The sequence below is a fragment of the Phytophthora ramorum genome, assembly GCF_020800215.1.
Source record: "Phytophthora ramorum isolate Pr-102 chromosome Unknown Phyram_PR-102_s0006, whole genome shotgun sequence".
Lineage (NCBI taxonomy): Eukaryota > Oomycota > Peronosporomycetes > Peronosporales > Peronosporaceae > Phytophthora > Phytophthora ramorum.
In genome coordinates, this window is record NW_027150652.1 from 2,408,999 (window position 1) to 2,434,364 (window position 25,366).

At 56.0% G+C, this 25,366-nt stretch overlaps 10 protein-coding genes across 10 annotated transcripts; 4 read left to right on the plus strand and 6 right to left on the minus strand.

The window, feature by feature from the left end:
- Positions 1-98: 98 nt before the first annotated feature.
- Positions 99-1,684, plus strand: KRP23_7626 (Choline/ethanolaminephosphotransferase 2; the record flags this gene model as incomplete). Its single annotated transcript, XM_067892966.1, has 6 exons — positions 99-397; positions 469-694; positions 764-1,022; positions 1,102-1,283; positions 1,348-1,464; positions 1,553-1,684. 6 exons carry the CDS (start codon positions 99-101, stop codon positions 1,682-1,684), a joined length of 1,215 nt encoding a protein of 404 aa, XP_067744794.1.
- Positions 1,685-1,822: 138 nt separating this feature from the next.
- On the minus strand, positions 1,823-3,132 carry KRP23_7627 (uncharacterized protein; the record flags this gene model as incomplete). The annotated part of the gene is made up of 2 exons (XM_067892967.1): positions 1,823-1,957; positions 2,023-3,132. 2 exons carry the CDS (start codon positions 3,130-3,132, stop codon positions 1,823-1,825), a joined length of 1,245 nt encoding a protein of 414 aa, XP_067744795.1.
- Positions 3,133-3,401: 269 nt separating this feature from the next.
- KRP23_7628 (Protein AKTIP-like protein) lies at positions 3,402-4,602 on the minus strand (the record flags this gene model as incomplete). Its single annotated transcript, XM_067892968.1, has 5 exons — positions 3,402-3,575; positions 3,652-3,820; positions 3,896-4,117; positions 4,186-4,464; positions 4,571-4,602. The coding sequence occupies 5 exons, from the start codon at positions 4,600-4,602 to the stop codon at positions 3,402-3,404; spliced, it is 876 nt and encodes a 291-aa protein (XP_067744796.1).
- A 95-nt stretch (positions 4,603-4,697) lies between these two features.
- On the plus strand, positions 4,698-6,226 carry KRP23_7629 (Protein FAM50-like protein; the record flags this gene model as incomplete). Its single annotated transcript, XM_067892969.1, has 8 exons — positions 4,698-4,910; positions 4,976-5,064; positions 5,148-5,404; positions 5,474-5,535; positions 5,608-5,739; positions 5,823-5,942; positions 6,014-6,091; positions 6,179-6,226. The coding sequence occupies 8 exons, from the start codon at positions 4,698-4,700 to the stop codon at positions 6,224-6,226; spliced, it is 999 nt and encodes a 332-aa protein (XP_067744797.1).
- Positions 6,227-6,483: 257 nt separating this feature from the next.
- Positions 6,484-8,265, minus strand: KRP23_7630 (Autophagy-related protein 18c; the record flags this gene model as incomplete). The annotated part of the gene is made up of 10 exons (XM_067892970.1): positions 6,484-6,587; positions 6,662-6,783; positions 6,856-7,101; positions 7,183-7,286; positions 7,352-7,536; positions 7,632-7,675; positions 7,735-7,823; positions 7,887-7,987; positions 8,044-8,118; positions 8,205-8,265. 10 exons carry the CDS (start codon positions 8,263-8,265, stop codon positions 6,484-6,486), a joined length of 1,131 nt encoding a protein of 376 aa, XP_067744798.1.
- A 954-nt stretch (positions 8,266-9,219) lies between these two features.
- Positions 9,220-10,797, minus strand: KRP23_7631 (Aldehyde dehydrogenase, mitochondrial; the record flags this gene model as incomplete). Its single annotated transcript, XM_067892971.1, has 2 exons — positions 9,220-10,049; positions 10,506-10,797. The coding sequence occupies 2 exons, from the start codon at positions 10,795-10,797 to the stop codon at positions 9,220-9,222; spliced, it is 1,122 nt and encodes a 373-aa protein (XP_067744799.1).
- Positions 10,798-12,003: 1,206 nt separating this feature from the next.
- Positions 12,004-13,581, minus strand: KRP23_7632 (Aldehyde dehydrogenase, mitochondrial; the record flags this gene model as incomplete). Its single annotated transcript, XM_067892972.1, has 1 exon — positions 12,004-13,581. The coding sequence occupies one exon, from the start codon at positions 13,579-13,581 to the stop codon at positions 12,004-12,006; it is 1,578 nt and encodes a 525-aa protein (XP_067744800.1).
- Positions 13,582-17,031: 3,450 nt separating this feature from the next.
- KRP23_7633 (Aldehyde dehydrogenase, mitochondrial) lies at positions 17,032-18,609 on the plus strand (the record flags this gene model as incomplete). The annotated part of the gene is made up of 1 exon (XM_067892973.1): positions 17,032-18,609. One exon carries the CDS (start codon positions 17,032-17,034, stop codon positions 18,607-18,609), a length of 1,578 nt encoding a protein of 525 aa, XP_067744801.1.
- A 1,097-nt stretch (positions 18,610-19,706) lies between these two features.
- KRP23_7634 (Aldehyde dehydrogenase, mitochondrial) lies at positions 19,707-21,284 on the plus strand (the record flags this gene model as incomplete). The annotated part of the gene is made up of 1 exon (XM_067892974.1): positions 19,707-21,284. One exon carries the CDS (start codon positions 19,707-19,709, stop codon positions 21,282-21,284), a length of 1,578 nt encoding a protein of 525 aa, XP_067744802.1.
- A 302-nt stretch (positions 21,285-21,586) lies between these two features.
- Positions 21,587-25,285, minus strand: KRP23_7635 (RRP12-like protein; the record flags this gene model as incomplete). The annotated part of the gene is made up of 1 exon (XM_067892976.1): positions 21,587-25,285. The coding sequence occupies one exon, from the start codon at positions 25,283-25,285 to the stop codon at positions 21,587-21,589; it is 3,699 nt and encodes a 1,232-aa protein (XP_067744803.1).
- Positions 25,286-25,366: the final 81 nt, after the last annotated feature.

Consider the following 25,366-nt stretch of genomic DNA (forward strand, 5'->3'; position numbering starts at 1 on the left):
TGGCATGAATTACCGCAGCCATCACATATCCCGTCACCAACGGCCGCGTCACCAATGATGTCAGTTCTCTACCGCATAGAGAAACCAAGATACCAAGCATGGTGCTCACGAGGTCTGCCGCCGCCGCCGCTGCTGCCCCTGTCCAAGCCGCCGGGAGCGAAGCGCCCAAACTCGCTGAGCCGCAGTCGCAGACTTACCGCTACGTGACGGAGGATGGCGTGAAGCACATCTTGGCCTACCGCTACAGCGGCAGCGACGCGTCGCTCCTGTACAACCACGTGATCTCTCCGCTGGCCCAGTGGCTCGTGGACAATGTGCTGTCTCCGCGTCTGGCGCCCAACGCCATCACCATCGGGGCGCTGTCGCTCGTGATCCTGTCCCACGTGATCATGCTCTGGTGAGGGGGGACGGCAGAGCTCAACGCCGGAAAGAGAGAAAGCTGACGAGTTGTGACTTTGTGCTGCGCAGGTACTCGCCGAATATGGTGGAAGAGGCGCCTCGCTGGGTGTACGCCAACGCAGGCTTCTCGCTGTTGTTCTACCAGATCTTGGACGTGGCAGACGGGAAACAGGCGCGCAAGACGGGCAACTCATCGCCGCTTGGTCTGCTGTTTGATCACGGCTGCGACGCTCTCAACGTGGTTATCAGTGCATGCACGTTTGCGTCGACGATTATGCTGGGACCGACGTACTGGGTGAGTGTGGAGGTTGTGGTGGTTGTGGTGTGAGGTGGTTATACTGATGATAGTGTTTGCTTGTGCTAGTCGCTGGTGATTTTCCTGGGGCCAGCGATGGTGTTCTTCATGGCGACGTGGGAGGAGTATTATACTGGAACGCTGGCGCTCCCAGTCATCAACGGACCCAACGAAGGCTTGCTTATCATGTATTCGATCTACATTGCCACGGCTATCGTGGGACCTTCTTTTTGGACGCAGCCCAACGTGCTTTTGCCTCAGCTGCAGAACAACCACGTCTTCGTATTGATCACGCTCACTAGTGCGCTTGGCCAGTGTCTTTTCAGCGGTGCGGCATTGGGTATTTGTACGGGATGGTTATGGTGGGGTGCTGACGCGGCTTTTGCTTTTACGTGTTCTTTCTGTAGCGGTCGTCGCTATCCGCTCCATGGAAAGCAAGGCAAAGGATGGCGCTGCGGCATTGCTCGGCATCACACCCTTTATTGCCCTCGTTATCCTGTCTGCGCTTTGGGTGCTTTGGTCGCCCTCGGATGTGTTCACGGACCACCCACGTCTCCTCATCTGGACTGTGGGGCTCGTGTTCGCAAAGGTATGTTCGTCTCATTGCCTCGTCAGATCACGTCTTCGTGCTCATGTTTCTTGGTTTGGCTTAGATGGTGATGCACATGATGCTATCGCACATGTGTGAAGAGCCGTACTGGCTTCTACGCAAGACCTTCCTCGTCCAGCTCGTCGTTTCCTTCCTACTGGTGGTTGGCCTTGTGCCTTGGGTACGTTCACATTCCTTACTGCTCTTCTAAATACTGTTTCGGTGGTATCGCAGCGCTCTAACTCATTAGTTGTCGTCGTGGTTCGCAGGGCCGTGAAAGCTCAGTCGTGGAGCTTTTCTTTGTAATCTCTCTAGCGGCTTACTCGCACATGATCTACTTCCTGTCCACGGAGCTCGCTACAATTCTCGGCATCCGCATCTTTAAGGTGAAGCAGGGATAAACCTGTTACTATGCTTCCAGTCAAGTTTGAAGCAGTGCTATTGTAGTGAGCAGCTTAATAGCATCGGGTAAATTACCCCATGAATGTACACGATTTCAGAAAGACTGAAGGGAAACACGTAGATTTTGGAAGGAAGCACTATATGAGCGGGTGGCATCGCTCCATCACCCCACAATCCCCACTATTCATGATGACGAAGCCAAGTACTACGGAAATGGCCCCTAAAAGTACTGCAATGATGAAGAGCAGTGTGCTCCGTTGCGACTTGCGGCCCTGTTCATAAGTACACAAACGTCAGTCAACGGCTCAAACAAGGAAGCTTTCGCACAACAACGTACCCCGAGTCGGGGCTGAGCCATCGGTGTCTGGAGCTGGTTGATACGCTTGTCCAGCAACTGGTAGCGCTGAACCATATTCTTGACCGCCTCTTGCAGCTCCTGTTGAAGCTTCTTGGACGTGTCAGCCATGAGCTCCGCTCGCTCATCGCGCATTTTCCCGCTAGCGACGACACTGATGATATCTGCTTTGATCTGCGAGACCTCGATGGCGCGGTCCTGTTCCTGCAGTTCAGCGTCGTATTTGCGACGCTTGCTGTCGGCCTCAAGCTCGCTCAACTGCTCTCGTTGAACGCGCAGTTCATCCAGCATGTCTTCGTGCAAATTCGCAACATCATCGTTGTTCTGCGACTGGCCTGACTGCAGCATCTTGCCCTGCACAATTTGTGAAAGCTGGTGATTCAAATTCTCCAGCGACGGGAAAATACCGCTCGCCTGCTTATCGAACTCAGCCTGGTTCCTCAGCAACTCGTCCTTCTGCTGCACGAGTTGGGCAATGGTCTCCTCCATCTGCCGCACGTACGTGTGGAGATCCCTGGCACCTCCAAAGTCTGCTGCACGCTCCTGTTCAAAACCTGCATCTCCTCCTAATCTCCTCATGCTTCCGGACGTCGGCGGTACAGCTCCCACCTCGTCATCGTCGTCAGTGGCATTGTCGAAATTCAGCGCTTGCTGCACAAAGTCCGTCGCGTTGTAGTCTCTCAGGTCTTTGGCGGTGGTGCGGCGCGGCGTCGCGTTGGCTCGGACTCTGTCCCGCGGGCTCATCCTGGCCCTTGGAGCGGCCGCGTCCTTGTCCGGCCACCTGAGCTGCTCGTCCGAGAGCTCCGCGAGGCGCATGCGGTCCGTACGTGCCTCGTCCTCCGAGCGCGACAGCTGCAGTAGCCTCTCGCCCGACGCGCTACGCAGCGGTTGAGGTGTGCGATAGCCACCCACGTCTAGCGGTGGTGGCTGTGAACTGCCGGTCGTGCGGCTTCTGGTACGCGCGGCGGGGCCGTCACTCTCGTCCTTGGCCATGATCTTGTGCAGCTGCGACAGCTCCGAGCGCGCCTTGGAGATGCGCTCGTTCAGTCGCGCGTCCTCCTCGCGAGAGCCCAGGCCGGCGTCGCTCGCCATAGCTGCGACTGCGGGCATTTTGAGCATGTCCAGCGTGCAGATTGGGAAGTTTCCTTTTTTGAATTTACCCGGAAGGGGCAACCTGCATACTGAAAAACAGTTGTGTTTGACACGGTTGCTGGATCTAAGTAGGGATTTTATAAGCTAACGTTATTTTTGGTGCGTTAACATGTAAGACTTCAACTTGCTGGCTGTATTCACACGGAGCAGTTGATGAAACAAGCGATGCATTGCCGAATTGTCGCCATTGGGCAACAGACATGTTCCTACTACTCCTCGAACGAGTCTGGCATCGGTTCATCCGCGGGTGCAGCGGCGGCGGCAGATGTGGCTTGGCTGGATGTAGCGTTTGCTCCTTCCGCTGCGGCGGCCGTTACGATAGACAGCGACCGTGATGTTGTTGGTGCGGACATCTTCTCTTCTAGAGTTTGCGGTGCGGCAGACTGCATCGAAACATGAAGATCGGGAGTTGGTCAGAGAACGCTGAATCTCGCAATTGTGGGAGATCAAGCAACTTACCGCTGCTGCGTCCAGTTGCGCAAAGAGTTCCTGGCGCAGGTTGTCGTGTGCAGGGTTGTGCTTCGTGAAGCGGATCGTGGAGCCCTGCTCGTTGTTGTACACGTTCGTAAGAGATTCATCCACACACTCTTCAACCTTGCTGACGTAGTTCTCCGGGTCGTGACGGAACCTGCTCAGACCACCATCACGCACAACACCATCAGTGCTCCTTCACTCACACTCCCTCGACAAGTTGTCCACGCACATATCCAGCGCCGCGCCGTTCGCCACCTGGATCAGATCTGGGAAGTCTTTCATGTAGAAAATCCCCTTGAGGTACGTGAGCACCGCGACCATGTAGTGCAGCTCCGGATCCCAATCGGGGAACTTGGGCTTAAGATCCAGCTCCTTCGTGTCTTCGTACACGTACGGATGGAAGACGTTGGTGTTGAACACGATGCGAGGATACGTCCCCGGACCATTGTAACTACAGCAGCGACACAGTCATCAGGTCGGCACCCACCACGACTAAAACACCAAGAAGTCCAGTTTTACCTCTCCGGCAGGAAGATGGTAAACTTGAAAATGCCATTGCGATACAGTCCGGCGTGAACGAAGATGGCGCCGTACCAGACGCGCGAGTGGTCAAAGCTCGGCAGTACGTAGATACCGCTGGGCACATGTTGCCGCAGGTGCTTGTACTCGATCATGAGGCCGTAATCCTTCATCGTCTGCGACCGGTACTTCTGCAGAGACGACATGGGGTCATCATTGACGCCCTGCTCGCTGGCAGTTTGGGTTTCGTCCGACGCCGCGTTCGTGGGCGTTTGACCGCTAGAAATGCAAATGAAAAAAGCGACGCGAACGTCACCATAGGGTTCTCCATTACGTGCGAAAGCAGATCATTGCTAGTAGACGCCACAGAGGCGACGCCACGTACGCGTCCGAGGAAGTCTTGAGTCTCCGTAGCATCGTTCTTTTTGTGGCTTTGATTCAGAATATTGTGGTCGTATTTAGTGGAATCGTACTTAGTAGAAGGCAAGTGTCGAACACCTCCATTTTGTATCATGCCGGGCATCGAGCGCTATGGCTCGTCGGGCGTGCACACGACGGAGGGCAACGTGGCTGGTCCGAGAGCCGCGAAGCTGACCAAGCAGCGGGAGAAGCAGCAGAAGGAGTATGAGGCCAAACGCCTGGACATCGAGCAGACCAACCGCCGCGGAACGCGCATCGACGCCAACTTCCAGTCGCACCAGGACGACGACGAGAGCGAGTTCAAGGCGAGCAGTTGCTGCAATTGTGCAGTGCTGTGTTAATGTTAACATTACTTTGCGTCTGTATGCAGCGTCAAACGGTGGGGCTGGTGACGGCGGAAGAGTTCCGGAAGAAGCGCGAGGACATCCAGAACCGCAAGAGCGCTCCAGTTCACGTGCAGTGCGTGCTATGGCTATGGCCTACCGTGATAATTGTATTGTTGTTTTTGGTTAACTGTGAGAATGTTATAATTGGGATGATAGGGCGGAGGAGCAGCAGAAAGAACCGAAGAAGAAGAAAAAACGAAAAGCCAAAAAGATGGGACCGCTGTCGTTTGATATGGACGGCGGTGAAGATGAAGCTGAGGAGGAGGCAGTGAAGCCTAAACGTGTGAAAAAGAGCATCAAGAACCCCAACGTGGAAACAGATTTTTTGCCGGACAAGGAACGGGAGAAAGAAGAGGCGCGCGAACGTCAGCAGCTTCGTGAGGAGTGGGAAGCCGACCAGGAACGAATCAAAAGTGCGAGTTGTTTGATATTGTGGGGATCGGAAAACAACTAATTCTAGTGATTATACTGTGTTTGAGCAGACGAGAGTGTCGCTGTGACATACAGTTACTGGGATGGCTCTGGGCACCGGCGGGAGATCACAGTGAGCGCGCAACAAGTTGAAGCTGTGCAGTGCTTGGTGGCTAATATTGAGGTTTTGTACTATGATGGGCAGGTTCCCAAAAAGACAACAATCGGCAAGTACCTGGAGCTTGTGAAGCAGCAGCTAGTATCGGAGTTTGCAGAGCTACGCGGTGTTGGTTCTGAAAACCTCATTTACATCAAGGAAGATCTCATTATTCCGCACGTAAGCATTTATTTTTGCTGGTCGAGGTGTGTTCGCGATCTTTTGATATAGCTGACTTTGTGGTGCTTGTACCATGTCTTCAGCATTACTCTTTCTACGACTTGATCGTGACCAAAGCTCGCGGAAAAAGTGGACCTCTCTTCCACTTTGATGTGCACGATGATGTCCGTCTTGTGCAGGACCGACGTGTTGAGAAGGACGAGGTAATGATGCTGCCGCTTGCTTTGACTTGAGGAATCTGAAGTGAGAATTTGCCTAACGTTTTGTTCGGTAGTCACACCCGGGTAAAGTTGTCGACCGCCATTGGTACGAGAAGAACAAACACATTTTCCCCGCAAGTCGATGGGAAGTGGTAAGTAGCGTTCTCTGCCAGCATTTCCATGTGATTGCGCAGGAAAAGCAAATCCGACTTACAAAACTGAATTTTGTGTGCGACCAGTATGATCCAAATGTTGTTCGCGAGAAGTACACCATCCATGGCGACTAATTCTTGAGCTCGATCTCACCAGCTTTCAAGCCAAGCACTCTGGCGATAATAGACATACAGAAAAAAAGAAGAGAAAGCTTGATGATTTTTTAACCCGAACTCACGATTGATAACCCGAGACGTGTTATCAAACTGACAGCGGAAAGCAAATCGCAATAAAAGATGATACAAGCATAGTCAACGTGTAGCCCAATGCAGCTCACACCAGAACCGCCTTCGACGAATGAGTAGGAGAAACAACCCCAGGAGCAGCACGTCTATTCATCCTCGTCGGACTGAATGAACTTGGAGTAAGACGTGTTTTGGCATTCGCCATTGGCATCGAAGACAGCCTTGTAGAATGACCCATCAGCTCCCACAACTGAAATCGCACGCACACAGAATTCCCGAGTGAGCCGTACTGCCAAGCAAACTAATGTACGATGAGGCACTTACCAACAATGGTGTTCTTCTCAGTGCCGAACGCACAGATCGTTCGGGTCTCCGGTACACGGAACTGAGCGAAGCTCCACTCTGAGCTGAAGTACTTCGGAAGCAGTCCTCGCATAAATGATAAGCTAAGCGTGCACGCAGAGTTGAAGGATTAGACATCAACAACGAAGCCACCGCACAGATTGTTGGGATATTACCTGGACTTGGAGTTCTCAGTACCGTCATCCTCTCCACTGCGGGGGGCACTTCCCGCCGAATAGTGCGACGGAATGCTTTGGGACGGGACGTTGCCCATCGTGGTCGGGTCTGACGCGAAGCTCTGACCTGAACCCTCGGCCGTTAGCGAGAACACGTGCACCGTGCCCTTGTCGCTTGAGCACGCGAGCAAAGGTGCGGTCGGGCTGAAGCAAATGCTGTAGATCTCCGCACGATCCGCTCCACGCCTACGGAGTAAACCACAGAAGGCCCCATCAGCACGGTCCAGAGTCCATCGTGAGCGCAGTTATCTAAAATGCTGTACTCACCGCAGTTCTTGCATGATCTGGCCGCTCTGCGTGTCGAAAATACGAATGAGCGTGCCCTTGTCCGACGCCGTCGCCAGACGCGTGCCATCGAGGTTTAAGCAGATCTGCACGTAACAAAACGCCGTTTAGAGACTTCCTGTTGCAGTCGCAATATATAAAATTGAATTACCTGAGACAGCTCCGCTTCGTGTGCGGTAATGAGCGTAGTCTTCCGCAGGTCATACAGCTCAATGCGGACCGTACCACGCGTTACACCTGGACACGCCAGCACTGTGTTGGATGGATTCGGGCACAGCGCACACAGACCCTTGGGGTTCGCAATCGTCTCAATGTGGTCCACCAACTTCAAGTCCGCTGTGAAAAATAAAGTCCACAACCAATTTCCATGCCATCGTCAGCTCAAGTCCGCGCATCTTCACAGAGCACTCATTGTAGAACTGAACACGTACAGAAGTTGTAGACATAGATCTTGTTCTGGAGCACCACCACCACGCTGCCACAACCATCTCATTAAAACAAAAACAGCTCCAGTTGCACATCGACATGACATACCGGTCGCGACGCAGCTTGACTGCCTTCACCTCGCTGCGGAAGCTCAGCTCTCCGATATTGCGGCTCTGGTGGTCGTCCCAAATCATCACCTACACAAAATGTGTCAACGTCAGCTTCTGCCGACCCCATACCTGCAGCAGCTCCGTTTTCACCTTGTTAGGAGGGTATCTCGGATTGCGTCCGCCGCCGACGATGGCCAGGATGTTGCAGCGGAAGAGCATCTCTACGATGCCAATGCCGCCATTGGAGAAGTCTGCAGAGAAAGACGTGAGTCTCTACACTACCACAAATATCCATAGAGGGTCACACCTCGGTGGAAAGTCTCCTTGAAGGGGTCACAGTTGAAGATTTTGAAGCCTGAGTCGGTTCCGCAGGCGAAGCAGCCTAGAGAGCGGGCCCAACGGGAGCATCACAAGGATGGATCTTAGCTGCTAATTAGTGGGAGGAGAAAGTGGGAGATGCGCACGTACCGCTGTCCTGGTTGAACCCCACGAAAAGGAGCTCGTTCTGCTGCTCGCGGCTGAGGTTCATGGCCGACATGCACAGCGGGGGAGAGCGACGGGGAAAGACTCGCGAGTGGTCGAGCGTCCGCTTCTTTCGGATTTCTGAGTCGATTCGGGAGAGAAGGAGGCGGAGCGATACGGTTGGTCGAAATTTCAGTTCCAGGGGTGGGGGGCTTGGTAACCGACGATTGGTGGAAAAGACTGTACCATGTTGAAGCTAACTCATTTCGTACTTCGCCCCGCTTTCGACTGGTACTCGTGGTCCCGAGGATCGGTCTACTAGCGATCGCTTCGACAGTTTGCGCGGAGATTTGGGAGGTTACAGTCGCAAGAAGACTCCGTTTTGTTCGTGGTGTGAGCATTGGTGATGCACTTGTTTGACCGACGGGGGTCCGTTGATATTCATTCATCGCTCATGTGCAACAGGCATAGACCTCCTCCTACCTAACGTTACACAGAGACATTTGTGATTCGAATGTCACCCGTTGTTGAGATCGTCGCAATGACCGACGTTCAGTTGATCAGTGAAGTGGCTGTCATGCTTCTCTTGCATCCACGTCAGGGCGCAATTGTCATTCGGCTTCGTGATCACCGCCGGCTTGAAAGTCTCCGGCCAACTTTGTCACGGCGTACAGATAATGCTTTTGGAGTGTGCTGTGCAGCTTACCTGTGTTGTTTTGTGTTGATTTTTTTTCAACGGCAACGTTGTGCAAGAACCTTGAAGACAATTGTTTCAAACTAAATGGTCGAGTCAAGCTGGACTATAAGAAGATACCTTTCCTTGAGTATCTGCAGCGGTCACTGTGTGTGTCGTGTAGTAGTACAATATCCAGCGAGCGTCAAATATTAATGATCGAGCATCAAGGAACTGCCAAGTTATCCTTGCTGTTCCGCGTCTCCACCAACACTAAATTATGACATGTTCGCTTTCATTTGTGAAGCCGCTAACATTACCGCTACTAGACATCAAACATCAGGTTGCTTAGGGCATCGAGTCCTCCGGGCGCTTAATGATCACCGTCTTGTGCTCCAGGTAGTTGCGCAGACCCAGCTCGCCGTTCTCGCGGCCGACGCCAGAGTCCTTGAAGCCGCCGAACGGCGTGTTCGAGTCGAACACGTCGTAGCAGTTCACGTACACGGTACCCGTTCGGATGCCGTTGGAGATCTTGATGGCGCTGTCGATGTTGCTCGTCACAACACCGGCACCGAGGCCGTAGACCGAGTCGTTGGCACGAGCGATGACCTCGTCGATGGTCTTGAACTTGAGAATGGACATGACGGGGCCGAAGATCTCCTCACGGGCGATGGTCATGTCGTCCTCGACATCGGCAAACACGGTGGGCTCAATGAACCAGCCCTTGTCACCGTGGCGCTTGCCACCAGCAAGCAGCTTAGCGCCTTCCTTCTTGCCCTCCTCGATGTAGCCCAAAATCTTCTCGAACTGGGTCTCGTCAATCTGCGAGCCCTGGTCCGTCTTGGTGTCAAACGGGTCGCCCACCACTCGAGCGTTCGCGGCTTCCACGGTACGACGCACAAACTCATCGTAGATGCCTTCCTGCACGTATACGCGAGTGCCGGCGATACAGCACTGGCCCTGGTTCATGAACAGACCCAGCTGCGACTGCTGGATGGCGAGGTCGATGTCAGCATCGTCCAGGATGATGTTGGCCGACTTGCCGCCCAACTCCAGGGTGATACGCTTGAGGTTGCTCACGTGCGAGGTGCGCATGATCTGGTAGCCCACCTCAGTGGAGCCCGTGAAGGCAACCTTGTCGACGTCCGGGTGCTGAGCGAGGTGGCGGCCGGCGTCAGCTCCGACACCGGGGACAATGTTCACCACTCCCTTAGGGAAACCAGCCTCCACGATCAACTCACCAACGCGCAGAGCGGACAGAGGCGTCTGCTCAGCAGGTTTCAACACAATGGTGTTGCCGGCAGCGAGAGCAGGGCCCAGCTTCCACGCCATCATGAGCAGCGGGAAGTTCCACGGGATGATCTGCGCGCACACACCGACGGGTTCGGCTTTCGTGTAGCAAAGGTAGGGGCCTGACACGGGGATGACGGAGCCGTGGATCTTGTCGGGCCAGCCGGCGTAGTAGCGGAGGGTCTTGATCACTAGGCCAAGGTCGGCGGCTTTGGCGACCGTGCACGGTTTGCCATTGTCGAGGGCCTCGAGTGCAGCGAGCTCATCGATGTTCTCCTCAATGAGCTCCGCGAGGCGGTAGATAAGCTTGCCACGGTCCTCGGCCGACATGGTGCGCCACGGACCTTCGAAGGCGGCACGGGCAGCAGCAACCGCGGCGTCAATGTCGGCAGTGCCACCTTCAGCGACATCGGCGATCTTCTCCTCCGTGGCGGGGTTGAACGTCTCGAAGGTCCTTCCCTTGACGGACGGCACGAACTCGCCATTGATCAGCAGGTTGGTCTGCTTCACCGGCACCTTTGCCGAGAAGTGGCGCGATAGCAGCAGAGGCGAGGCCTTGGCGGCGGTCGCGGCGGACTTGACAGCGAAGGCGCTAGCCTGAACGCGGGGAACTTGACGCAGGATGTGGCGCTGCATGAGGTCGAGGAGGTTTTGGGTTGACTTGCTCGGAGCGAGGCAAATTGCAGAATGAGCAGTTGTGGACATCGACTGCGAGCGGAGCTCTGGAATCCTTTGCTTGACGGTGCCCCCTCTGGCAGAGGCCACTGCCCGCGATGGCTAGCGATTCCAAGTCCTTGTTGTTGATACCATTTGCTGTCCACAGCCGGATCCGTCCGCGATCGCTGCGTCGCTTCGCGCGTTGACAACTTTGTACGAAATATCGATTGTCGGAGGGTAATATTTTGCGTATTATCACTGTTTTATGTGAAAACTGTACAAATGAATAGATGGGGTATCGATAATGTGTCAAAGGTAATATGATCAAGAGGTTTGGTCTCATCAGTCAAAACGCAAGCACTTCAACGTCGACTGGCAAATAAAAGAGTCGAGCCGAGGGAAGGCCAAATCGCGGGCGGAAAGGTGTCGAGGCGGGGACCACGTGGCCATCGCGTGCCACTTTGGTGGGCCCTGCCTCGGTCGGACGAGGTCAGTCGCTGACTCGGTGACCAAGAAGCAGTTCGTACCATTGTAGAATCCGCATTGTCGATACATTCCTGACTTGGCGGAATCCAGACTTTTGTTCAAATGGCATATTGGGGACAGATATAGGGGCCTTGGATTGATGAAAGTTTTGCGGCGGTTCTGTTAAGCCCTACGTGGTTGCACACCGATATTGCAGAGCAAAGGCGGAGTGGGTTGCCGTACAACTACAACCTGCAGTCAACAAATCGCATGTTGAGGCACTTGCGTTTCGACGGATGAACACTGTGAAGCCATGCAGAAGATTATTCCATCACATTGATCACTGCAATTCAGGTCGTAGAAATCTGGAGATCCAAGCAATTTGACGTACGAGTGATCGTCTGCGTGAAGCTCACGCCGTGAACACCGGGGAAAGCGACGGCGCCACCCTTTTATTCAAAATGTTATATCCTGGAGCACGTTGCAACTTGCAAGCTAAGCATATCCGACAAAACCAACTGTTCGGGCTGTGAGCGGCATCGGACGTATGTAACGTACGTCCGATCACATACTCTGTCGCCTTCTAGCTGAAGCAGCCACAAAACGAGTTTGTACAAGAAGTGCTTTGATTTTTCCAACATTGTTTTATCGAGACGCTATGCGTTCCCTTACTTCAGCCCATGCATTGGGCTACTACTGTATATAACATCAAAGCGCGACCTACGGCATGGAGTCGTCCGGGCGTTTGATGATCACCGTCTTGTGCTCCAGGTAGTTGCGCAGACCCAGCTCGCCGTTCTCGCGGCCGACGCCAGAGTCCTTGAAGCCGCCGAACGGCGTGTTCGAGTCGAACACGTCGTAGCAGTTCACGTACACGGTACCCGTTCGGATGCCGTTGGAGATCTTGATGGCGCTGTCGATGTTGCTCGTCACGACGCCACCGCCAAGGCCGTACTCCGAGTCGTTGGCACGAGCGATGACCTCGTCGATGGTCTTGAACTTGAGAATGGACATGACGGGGCCGAAGATCTCCTCACGGGCGATGGTCATGTCGTCCTCGACATCGGCAAACACGGTGGGCTCGATGAACCAACCCTTGTCGCCCTTGCGGTGGCCACCAGCCACGAGTCGGGCGCCCTCTTCCTTGCCCTTGTCCACGTAGCCCAAAATCTTCTTGAACTGCGCCTCATCAATCTGTGAGCCCTGGTCCGTCTTGCCGTCGAACGGGTCACCAACAATACGAGCGTTTGCGGCCTCGGCGGAGCGCTTCACGAACTCGTCGTAGATACCCTCTTGCACAAACACGCGCGTGCCCGAAATGCAGCACTGGCCCTGGTTCATGAACAGACCCAGCTGCGACTGCTTGATGGCGAGATCGATATCGGCGTCGTCCAGGATGATGTTGGCCGACTTGCCACCAAGCTCCAGGGTGATACGCTTGAGGTTGCTCACGTGCGAGGTGCGCATGATCTGGTACCCGACTTCCGTCGATCCGGTAAATGCAACCTTGTCCACTTTGGGGTGCTGGGCCAGGTGGCGGCCAGCGTTGGCGCCCACTCCGGGGACAATGTTCACCACACCCTTAGGGAAACCAGCCTCCACGATCAACTCACCAACGCGCAGAGCAGACAGAGCAGTCTGTTCGGCGGGTTTCAACACAATGGTGTTGCCGGCAGCGAGAGCAGGGCCCAGCTTCCACGCCATCATGAGCAGCGGGAAATTCCACGGGATGATCTGCGCGCACACACCGACGGGTTCGGCTTTCGTGTAGCAAAGGTAGGGGCCTGACACGGGGATGACGGAGCCGTGGATCTTGTCGGGCCAGCCGGCGTAGTAGCGGAGAGTCTTCAGCACCAACTTCACGTCGTTCTCCTTGGCGACATGGAACGGCTTGCCATTGTCGAGCGCCTCAAGAGCGGCAATCTCGTCAATGTTCTCTTCAATCAGATCCGCCAGCCTGTAGATGAGCTTACCCCGGGCTTCGGCAGACATGGTGCGCCACGGTCCCTCGAACGCGTCACGAGCAGCAGCCACAGCAGCATCGATGTCCGCGTTGACGGCCTCTGACACGTCGGCGATCTTCTCCTCCGTGGCGGGGTTGAACGTCTCGAACGTGCGGCCGCTGGACGAAGGCACGAACTCGCCGTTGATCAGCAGGTTGGTTTGCTTGACAGTCACCTTGGACGAGAATTGGCAGGCTAGTGCCAGCGGCGAGGCTTTGGCTGCCGTCATGGCAGTAGCACGGGCGATGGCATTGGCCTGGACGCGCGGCAGGTTACGCAGAATGTGGCGCTGCATGGTATTTGTGTTTCGGGGTCGCTTGGAATGGAAGTGCCGACGACAGCGCAAAAAGCGGAATGAGCTTCAAGCCATCGGTCGCCGGGACGCTGACGCTGTCAAAGCCTCCGCGATCCGGCATGACTCGCAACGCGGATTTGGGCTGCAGTTCCAGCTGCCGCCGATCTGCACGGGTGAAGCGGTGGCGAGGTGTGCAATCTCCTGTTACAAGATACAAAAGAGCGCGCGAATTTCACGGAGAAATGGCCACACATTGTAGTCCAGCTGGAGATCAGCGCCCATAAGCAGGCAGGGGCTGCCGGCCGGAGGAAGGTGACATGTTTCTCGCAAGTGCTCAGGCGGTTGGGAATGGCTGCAAGGCACAATTCTATACAATTCCACCGAGATTTGCACGTTGAAGCGCTTGCGGGTAGACGGAGATTCATCAATTTAAACGCAAGTGAGTGCTCGCGTTGTCGACGCGCGAAAAAGGGGGAGGGGTGTGCGGCTCGACTTAACGCCATTTAATTCCCTTGAGGGCACATTCATCCTTGTATGCCGTGAAAGTACCTCAAGAGTCTCACGTACTCTTGTCGACAACAGGAACGATTTCCAGTTTGCAAGGATGGTAGCCGCGATTCGGAGGCGACGGCAACCCACAACACGGCAACGCAGCAATCCGGTTGATCCCCAGATGCCGCGCGCCTACTTTCTGAGAGTCTTAAGCCGCAAATCCGAAACCTTTGCTGCTTGGGCTTGGGGGGAGTTTGACCTGGAGACTGGTGCTTGGGTCGCGCCCGTCCTCCTAATCGTAGAGTTTCAAACGTACACTGTGCGCAGGCGATCCAGAGTGTTAAGTGGTTGCGTATGGTCTCGTCAATCCATCCGACGGTACCAGTATTAAAATAGCTCTTACGGTCAAGTTTCTGCCACGTTTGCTTGGTTGAACGGCCAATAACAAGTAGACCGCGCACCCTTATTACAAGTATTAAGTTTCTGCCACATTCGCCAGGCCTCCGCATGTAAAGCCCCGGATGGACATGTACCAATGCACGCAGGCTACAAGTTCATGAGGAGATCCCCGGCTCGTTGTGGAGGCAGCAGGCGGCTCACCAGAGGTTTGGCCGGCACACTGGCATGCTAGAGCAAGAGACGACGAGCGATGCGGCACCATGACCACCCGGGATGGCTCTCTACGCTGGCGTGCAAATCGCCAATCAGCGAGTTCCGTTGCACCGACTGCGTCACTTGCGTCTCGGAAGATTAAAGTGAGCGTGGGACAGCGGAGTGAAGTCTGAAGTTCAATTTCTGAAGCATAACGCCAGCTGTTGCGTCGTGTTATGGAATATGGTCACCAGATGCGGCGGACCGACATCGTCAACCGCAATGTGATAGTTGCTTTGCATCGGGAAACGGAATGTTGCAGCTGAGTTTACAGCGTGATCACGTCCGCGGTTGAACGACCGCCGGAAGCCTGCGATCTTTCGTCGGGAAATCAAACGAGGATGACAGATTTGAGTCGGGAATGGGAATCTGAACGTCAAGTTTACCGGGGGCCAACTTCAACCCCCCGTTGGCACGCTTCCTTCCTTGAGGGCCGTTTTTAACTAAGATGAGCCCACGACGCGGGAATCTGCCACGAAGAGAGGTCAAACAACAGGTTTGTGTCGTCCTGAGCTTGGAACTCGAGGATTCATAACTCCATGTAGCGACCAATTTTCCGTCACCTCCTTCAGCTACTGCTGCAAGTCACTGATTAACACTAGGAGGTGACTACACGTATTGCGCAGTGCGCAATACGCACACCAGGCACACACGCAACTTGTTGTTTGACGGCGGATTTCCTCTCTTCGTGGCAGATTCCCGCGTCGTGGGCTCATCTTAGTTAAAAACGGCCCTCAAGGAAGGAAGCGTGCCAACGGGGGGTTGAAGTTGGCCCCCGGTAAACTTGACGTTCAGATTCCCATTCCCGACTCAAATCTGTCATCCTCGTTTGATTTCCCGACGAAAGATCGCAGGCTTCCGGCGGTCGTTCAACCGCGGACGTGATCACGCTGTAAACTCAGCTGCAACATTCCGTTTCCCGATGCAAAGCAACTATCACATTGCGGTTGACGATGTCGGTCCGCCGCATCTGGTGACCATATTCCATAACACGACGCAACAGCTGGCGTTATGCTTCAGAAATTGAACTTCAGACTTCACTCCGCTGTCCCACGCTCACTTTAATCTTCCGAGACGCAAGTGACGCAGTCGGTGCAACGGAACTCGCTGATTGGCGATTTGCACGCCAGCGTAGAGAGCCATCCCGGGTGGTCGTGGTGCCGCATCGCTCGTCGTCTCTTGCTCTAGCATGCCAGTGTGCCGGCCAAACCTCTGGTGAGCCGCCTGCTGCCTCCACAACGAGCCGGGGATCTCCTCATGAACTTGTAGCCTGCGTGCATTGGTACATGTCCATCCGGGGCTTTACATGCGGAGGCCTGGCGAATGTGGCAGAAACTTAATACTTGTAATAAGGGTGCGCGGTCTACTTGTTATTGGCCGTTCAACCAAGCAAACGTGGCAGAAACTTGACCGTAAGAGCTATTTTAATACTGGTACCGTCGGATGGATTGACGAGACCATACGCAACCACTTAACACTCTGGATCGCCTGCGCACAGTGTACGTTTGAAACTCTACGATTAGGAGGACGGGCGCGACCCAAGCACCAGTCTCCAGGTCAAACTCCCCCCAAGCCCAAGCAGCAAAGGTTTCGGATTTGCGGCTTAAGACTCTCAGAAAGTAGGCGCGCGGCATCTGGGGATCAACCGGATTGCTGCGTTGCCGTGTTGTGGGTTGCCGTCGCCTCCGAATCGCGGCTACCATCCTTGCAAACTGGAAATCGTTCCTGTTGTCGACAAGAGTACGTGAGACTCTTGAGGTACTTTCACGGCATACAAGGATGAATGTGCCCTCAAGGGAATTAAATGGCGTTAAGTCGAGCCGCACACCCCTCCCCCTTTTTCGCGCGTCGACAACGCGAGCACTCACTTGCGTTTAAATTGATGAATCTCCGTCTACCCGCAAGCGCTTCAACGTGCAAATCTCGGTGGAATTGTATAGAATTGTGCCTTGCAGCCATTCCCAACCGCCTGAGCACTTGCGAGAAACATGTCACCTTCCTCCGGCCGGCAGCCCCTGCCTGCTTATGGACGCTGATCTCCAGCTGGACTACAATGTGTGGCCATTTCTCCGTGAAATTCGCGCGCTCTTTTGTATCTTGTAACAGGAGATTGCACACCTCGCCACCGCTTCACCCGTGCAGACCGGCGGCAGCTGGAACTGCAGCCCAAATCCGCGTTGCGAGTCATGCCGGATCGCGGAGGCTTTGACAGCGTCAGCGTCCCGGCGACCGATGGCTTGAAGCTCATTCCGCTTTTTGCGCTTTCGTCGGCACTTCCATTCCAAGCGACCCCGAAACACAAATACCATGCAGCGCCACATTCTGCGTAACCTGCCGCGCGTCCAGGCCAATGCCATCGCCCGTGCTACTGCCATGACGGCAGCCAAAGCCTCGCCGCTGGCACTAACCTGCCAATTCTCGTCCAAGGTGACTGTCAAGCAAACCAACCTGCTGATCAACGGCGAGTTCGTGCCTTCGTCCAGCGGCCGCACGTTCGAGACGTTCAACCCCGCCACGGAGGAGAAGATCGCCGACGTGTCAGAGGCCGTCAACGCGGACATCGATGCTGCTGTGGCTGCTGCTCGCGACGCGTTCGAGGGACCGTGGCGCACCATGTCTGCCGAAGCCCGGGGTAAGCTCATCTACAGGCTGGCGGACCTGATTGAAGAGAACATTGACGAGATTGCCGCTCTTGAGGCGCTCGACAATGGCAAGCCATTCCATGTCGCCAAGGAGAACGACGTGAAGTTGGTGCTGAAGACTCTCCGCTACTACGCCGGCTGGCCCGACAAGATCCACGGCTCCGTCATCCCCGTGTCAGGCCCCTACCTTTGCTACACGAAAGCCGAACCCGTCGGTGTGTGCGCGCAGATCATCCCGTGGAACTTCCCGCTGCTCATGATGGCGTGGAAGCTGGGCCCTGCTCTCGCTGCCGGCAACACCATTGTGTTGAAACCCGCCGAACAGACTGCTCTGTCTGCTCTGCGCGTTGGTGAGTTGATCGTGGAGGCTGGCTTCCCTAAGGGTGTGGTGAACATTGTCCCCGGAGTGGGCGCCAACGCTGGCCGCCACCTGGCCCAGCACCCCAAAGTGGACAAGGTTGCATTTACCGGATCGACGGAAGTCGGGTACCAGATCATGCGCACCTCGCACGTGAGCAACCTCAAGCGTATCACCCTGGAGCTTGGTGGCAAGTCGGCCAACATCATCCTGGACGACGCCGATATCGATCTCGCCATCAAGCAGTCGCAGCTGGGTCTGTTCATGAACCAGGGCCAGTGCTGCATTTCGGGCACGCGCGTGTTTGTGCAAGAGGGTATCTACGACGAGTTCGTGAAGCGCTCCGCCGAGGCCGCAAATGCTCGTATTGTTGGTGACCCGTTCGACGGCAAGACGGACCAGGGCTCACAGATTGATGAGGCGCAGTTCAAGAAGATTTTGGGCTACGTGGACAAGGGCAAGGAAGAGGGCGCCCGACTCGTGGCTGGTGGCCACCGCAAGGGCGACAAGGGTTGGTTCATCGAGCCCACCGTGTTTGCCGATGTTGAGGACGACATGACCATCGCCCGTGAGGAGATCTTCGGCCCCGTCATGTCCATTCTCAAGTTCAAGACCATCGACGAGGTCATCGCTCGTGCCAACGACTCGGAGTACGGCCTTGGCGGTGGCGTCGTGACGAGCAACATCGACAGCGCCATCAAGATCTCCAACGGCATCCGAACGGGTACCGTGTACGTGAACTGCTACGACGTGTTCGACTCGAACACGCCGTTCGGCGGCTTCAAGGACTCTGGCGTCGGCCGCGAGAACGGCGAGCTGGGTCTGCGCAACTACCTGGAGCACAAGACGGTGATCATCAAACGCCCGGACGACTCCATGCCGTAGGTCGCGCTTTGATGTTATATACAGTAGTCGCTTTGCCGATTGCAAGATTCATGCGCTGAAGCAAGCGTACGAAAGTGGTAATAGAATGTATGGAGTTTAGTTGCGTGCACTAGGGTATTAATAGTTTGAACACCGTGGTGGTGTGAAGGCCTGAGGGCGACTTAGCTTTTGAAAGCGATGGTATCATTCCGGCGCGAATGCAGCCGTTACAACGACATTTTGATCAACATCAGCTTCAACATGGACTGTCACAACTGTTCCCAACGATGTAGTTTTCGCCAACGGCGTTCATCCGTGGACACGCAAGGACATACCACCACCTGGGATTTGTGTCACCGACTCAGTAGTCAGGCAGGACAAGCTCGAGTTGATTCGACGCTCGCTTTTGCAGGGCAGAGGCGTCAGATGGACAGCACCACGCGGTGTTTGACAACAGAACGAAGCAAGACGCCGAGGAAACGCAAGGTAAGTGGAAAGTCGTTGAAGCCATGTTGAGACCACCGGCATGGAACCCCCAAGCAGAAAAAGTGTCGTACGGTACTGTATGCAAAAAGTATCCGACGGTGGGACGAGAAACTGAGCTTTCGCAACGCGCGACGCGGCTGCAGTTTGTTGGTCAAGTGGATCGCCAGGCAGACGAAGCCTCTTCAGCTGGGCAAAGTAGCACGCAATCAGCACGTGGTGTCGGGCAGCAACTTGCTTTGTCCGCCTAACCGAAGTCTCTTTTATTTGCGTTGAAGTTCAATCGGCGTTTCTTGCGTTTTTCCTGATGAGACTCGGCCGGCGGTTTCGATCCTCTTCAACTGACACAGAACATGCTCTCCAATCATTTATCGCGCTGTACCACTAAGGCATACAAATCCCATGACAACGAAGAAGTAAGATACTATGTACCTTCCAGAACTAATTGGGACGTGAAACGGCGTTAGCTGACGTGTCCGGCCGGGGACCTGTGGCCTGCGGATATGATACAATTTGTACAAGGCAGCCCCACCGCGAGCAAGAGCCTCGCTGTGACCGCCTTCCAGCTCTTCATTCTGCAATTTGCCTCGCCCCGAGCAAACCAGCGAACCTACGACTCCCAGCACCTTTGAGCCATGCAGCGCCACATCCTGCGTCAAGTTCCCCGCGTTCAGGCTAGTGCCTTCGCTGTCAAGTCCGCCGCGACCGCCGCCAAGGCCTCACCTCTGCTGCTATCGCGCCACTTCTCGGCAAAGGTGCCGGTGAAGCAGACCAACCTGCTGATCAATGGCGAGTTCGTGCCGTCCGTCAAGGGAAGGACCTTCGAGACGTTCAACCCCGCCACGGAGGAGAAGATCGCCGATGTCGCTGAAGGTGGCACTGCCGACATTGACGCCGCGGTTGCTGCTGCCCGTGCGGCCTTCGAAGGTCCGTGGCGCACCATGTCGGCCGAGGACCGTGGCAAGCTTATCTACCGCCTCGCGGAGCTCATTGAGGAGAACATCGATGAGCTCGCTGCACTCGAGGCCCTCGACAATGGCAAACCGTGCACGGTCGCCAAAGCCGCCGACCTTGGCCTAGTGATCAAGACCCTCCGCTACTACGCCGGCTGGCCCGACAAGATCCACGGCTCCGTCATCCCCGTGTCAGGCCCCTACCTTTGCTACACGAAAGCCGAACCCGTCGGTGTGTGCGCGCAGATCATTCCGTGGAACTTCCCGCTGCTCATGATGGCGTGGAAGCTGGGCCCTGCTCTCGCTGCCGGCAACACCATTGTGTTGAAACCTGCTGAGCAGACGCCTCTGTCTGCTCTGCGCGTTGGTGAGTTGATCGTGGAGGCTGGCTTCCCTAAGGGTGTGGTGAACATTGTCCCCGGTGTCGGAGCCAAGGCTGGCCGCCACCTCGCTCAGCACCCGGACGTCGACAAGGTCGCCTTCACGGGCTCCACTGAGGTGGGCTACCAGATCATGCGCACCTCGCACGTTAGCAACCTCAAGCGTATCACCCTGGAGTTGGGCGGCAAGTCGGCCAACATCATCCTGGACGATGCTGACATCGACCTCGCCATCCAGCAGTCGCAGCTGGGTCTGTTCATGAACCAGGGCCAGTGCTGTATCGCCGGCACTCGCGTATACGTGCAGGAAGGCATCTACGATGAGTTTGTGCGTCGTACCGTGGAAGCCGCGAACGCCCGAGTGGTGGGCGACCCGTTTGACACCAAGACGGACCAGGGCTCGCAGATTGACGAGACCCAGTTCGAGAAGATTTTGGGCTACATCGAGGAGGGCAAGAAGGAAGGCGCTAAGCTGCTTGCTGGTGGCAAGCGCCACGGTGACAAGGGTTGGTTCATCGAGCCCACCGTGTTTGCCGATGTTGAGGACGACATGACCATCGCCCGTGAGGAGATCTTCGGCCCCGTCATGTCCATTCTCAAGTTCAAGACCATCGACGAGGTCATCGCTCGTGCCAACGACTCGGTCTACGGCCTCGGTGCCGGTGTTGTGACGAGCAACATTGACAACGCCATCAAGATCTCCAACGGCATCCGAACGGGTACCGTGTACGTGAACTGCTACGACGTGTTCGACTCGAACACGCCGTTCGGCGGCTTCAAGGACTCTGGCGTCGGCCGCGAGAACGGCGAGCTGGGTCTGCGCAACTACCTGGAGCACAAGACGGTGATCATCAAACGCCCGGACGACTCGATGCCTTAAGCAAGTCACATGTATCAGTATTCCCCTTGACGTGATGCCATAGCGAGTGAAGAGGAACTTGAGCAACAGGAACTCATTAATACAGCAGTGCGTTTTGTTGAGTAAAATGAGTGACTATCGTTACAGTTGAAAGTCGCAGCAAGTTTTTGGTTGAAATTGTACAACCTTGGAAGAGTTTTTCCAGATGAAGCAATGAGAAAATACTGAGCGATACACGCAAAGTCTTACGAGAAATTGGATATTCAGAACGCACCCTGCTCTCGGGGTCTATGTCTACCTACGTCTTGCTTGGTAACGGAGGCTTACTTTTTGCCTCGCCTCTTACCGACGCTGCCGCCGTAGCGTGTCACAGCCTCACGTTTGTTGCGCTTGGCCATAAGCTTCGGGTCCAGAGGAATGTAGGCATACGGCTCGAGCTTGCCCTTCTTTTTCATGTCGCCGCTGGCCTTCTTGGCGCGGTACTCGCGTCCGTTGCCGGCATCGTCGTCACGCTTGCGCTTGGGTCGGGCGCCCTTCTCATGTTTGCTCTTGTTGTTGAGACCCATGCGCTGGAGCTGAGAGGCCACGTCCTGCTTGATTTTGTCCTCATCATCGCTGTCGCTGCCGCCCTCCATGTCGTCGTCCTCTCCGCCAGGGATGATCATGCGTCCATCCTTCGTCATCTGGAACTCGTCGTCGCTCTCATCGTCCTCACGGCCGCCGCGCTGCGCTGAGAAAATGTTCTTCACCGCTGCGTTGTCATCAAGGAAGTCCACAATGTCGTCCTCGTCCTCACGGATGACCTTGCCGCCCTTGTGCTTCTTGTGAAGATCCTTCTTACGCTTCAGCACCTGCATGGCCGCAGCTTCGTCGTCATCACCTTCGTCGTCAGAGTCGGCCATAAACTCCTCGAAAGCGTCACGGTTCTTCTTGGCAGCACGACGCTCAGCAGCCTCGGCCGCCAGCTCCGACTTCTTCTTGTCCTCCCGTTCCTTGGTCTTCTTAATGTGGCGGATCAGCGCGCGGTCCTCCTCGGGCACAAGAGCAGCAACGTGCTCGTAGCCGAACTTGCGGCACAGCTTGATAAGGATGATGCGGGTCTTGGCTCGGAAGCGGTTCTTGCTCTCGCCAATCCAGACTAGCAGACCATTAATGATATCGGGAAGGAACTGCTCCAGCTGCTCCTTCGGCAGGACAGCAATACCCAGCTTCATGAAGCCGATAACGCTCTTGATCACCTCACGTGCCTTCTCGTGCAGAAGCATGAGAACCGTCTTAAGCAGCGCCGGCATGGCCTGTGCGATCGCTGGGTCCTCACGGCCAAACTCAAATACCAATCGGCTCAGACAAATTACAGCAGCACTGCGCATGTGGGGCGTACGAGCAGCCAGACCACCGAGGACCATCTGGATAAACTCCATGATGCCATTTTGCGGATCACGAGCACGAAGCAGCATAGCCATAGCCACCAGCAGCTCAAACGCAGCCTCGCGGGCCTTGCCATTCGCCTCCTTCGTACAGAGCATGATTTCACCAACGAGGTTAGGAACCAGCTCCTTCTCAGCCAGCCCTTCCGTGGCAGGCTGAGCCTGGAGAGCTCGGATCAGGTGCGCGAGTACACGCAGACGCATCTTCTTGGCTGGCACCGAGCACGTGAGCAGCGACTCGCAGATAGCACGGGTAAGGTCCTGCAGCTGGGACTCCTCCGACAGGAACTTCGGGTGCGAGTCGCAAATGGCCACCAAGGCGGCGTACGAACGCTTTTGCATGGGAGCATCGGCATCGTCCAACAAGTAGGGCTTGATCACGCGGTACAGCAGCGCCACATTAGCGTCATCCACGTGAGCCAGCAGGGCCAACGCAAGAGCCATCTGTGCGTGCGAAGTCTGTCTAAGCTTGGTCGCGCGCTTCGAGTTGCTACCAGTACCCTCAGCCTCAACACGCTTGGCCTCCGTTGTGGCTTCAAGCAGCTTCTGCATCACCTTCTTAAACAGTGTGCTAATGAGCTCGGCTTCTGCAAGCGACGCAAAACCCTCGAGCGTATCCAGCAGGACTTGGGCACGTTCAGTGTCCTTCTCCGGGTCCAGTTCCTCAACGAAGGAAAGCAGCAGAGGCACGTAACGTCCGGAGTATTTGGCTAGGGCAGCACGATCCCGAGCCAGCTTTGCCTCGTCCAGCTGATCTTCTTCATTCCCGTCCTCCTCTGCCTCGTCCTCTGCGTCTTCAATTTCAGCATCGTCAGTCTCACGCTGGTAACGGCGCGCAAAAGACTTCTGCAGAGCACGCGTACGCTTCACAAGCGCCTGCAGGCCCTGGCAGACTGCCAGACGCAACTCAGGGTAGCGCTTGTCAGCCATAGCACTGGCAAGAACCTTGGCAACCTTCTTAAAATGAGTGTCCACATCCACGGCGCGAGCACACACGCTGGGGAAGAGCGACCACAGCTGGATGGCGCGGGTTTGCAACTTCTTCGCTTGCAGAGGGGTGATACTAGCCTCACGTCCACCAGCCTCACAGGCACGAGCCATGGGCAACACAACATCAGCGAAAAACGCAAGCTCACCACCACGCTGAGCAACACGGAGCGCATCTCGGAAAACGGGCAGGAGCCATGCACGCTGTTCGCTTACAATTTCAGTCGGGTGGTCAATAGGAACAATCTCGAGGAACGCACGCGGGCCCAGAGCCTCAAGAGCAGCACCTGCAGCAAGAGCAAATAATTCGGAAAGCGCCTGGGCGCTCTTGCCGCCCTGTTGCTGCTGAGGGAGTTGGTCAGCGGCTTCGTGCAGCTCGCAGCACGTAACAAGAATGGGCTCGAGCGATGGGCGACTGGCAGAGCCGTAGAAGCGGAAAAGCTCAGCAATAAGCGGGAACACGTGGTTCCAAGCTCCCTGGAAGCGTAGCGAAGTAAGGCTCTGCAGGGAAGCAAGCACACGGGCCACGTCTTCGAACGTGCTCTCGGTCTCCAACACCTCGGGGGTCAGAATAGCCTTGAGCACATTCAGCAATGAACGAGCAGCCTGACGCTGCACACGGTCGCTGTCAGTGGCGATGTGAGAGCAAGTAGCGCTCACCACGCGCGGCAGCAGTTCGCGAGCCGCCTCGGTGTTCGCCTCGGCGAGACGCACGAGAGCCTGAGACGGGACACGCACGGCATAAATGGCGACCGGACCTCCCTGGGCCTCAATCGATCCACTGCTCTGTGCATCAAGCACAGCGCACACCAGTTTGCGAAGAGCATCCGTAGTAAGCTGCGACTCTGGCGCAGCGCTCAGTGCATCCAGCGCTTCGTACGTCACGAGACGCAGCGTCTTAGAGTTAGCATCCAGGAACTTGGCGAGCGCTGCGACGAGCGACGACACGACCTTGCGCTGCAGCAGCGGCAGGGCCAGCTTGAGGAACGCCACAAGCAGAACGAGCCTCTGGTCGTCCTTGCTGTCCTTGCGAGAGCTGGCGAAAACGTTCTCCGCGAAGCTGGCAATGTGCGTGGACAGTGCGTCGCAGCCCTTGGCGGCGTGGAGCTCCAGAATGTCCATGGTCCACTTGTGTCCAGCCTTGCGCACCTTGGGGCGCGTGTCCATCGCGAGCGTCAGCAGCAACTGGAAGCTGCGCAGCAGTTCGGGGCGAGCCCAAGCGGTGGCCGAGGGCTCCTGCGCCAGCAGCGCGAGCCCCAAGCAGGCGCTGGCCGAGCGCAGCAGCGCCGCGTCGTCGCCCGCCTCCTGCAGCACAGACGTGAGGCACTTGGCCACGGCCGCGAATTTGCCGCGCAGCACGGCGTCCGGCACCTCCGGCAGCACCATGGACAGCAGCTGCGCGACCTCTTGGCGGTGCGAGTCCGAGGCGGCGTCCAGCGCTGTCATGAGCGCAGCGAAGTACTCGGTAGGCGAGATGGGCGCCGTGCGACCGCCAGAGGCACGACGCTCGTAGATGACGTCGCTGATGGCGCCCAGCACCACGTTGAGCTTGGCCTTCTGCGGGTGCGCGCCACCCGCGTGCTTGCGCAGCTCCGTGAACGGGTCCATCGCGGTCTTGAGTCGGTGCTTGGACTTGGACGAAGACGCAGCAAGTGGATGACAATCAATGGAGACCAACAGCTCCAAGAG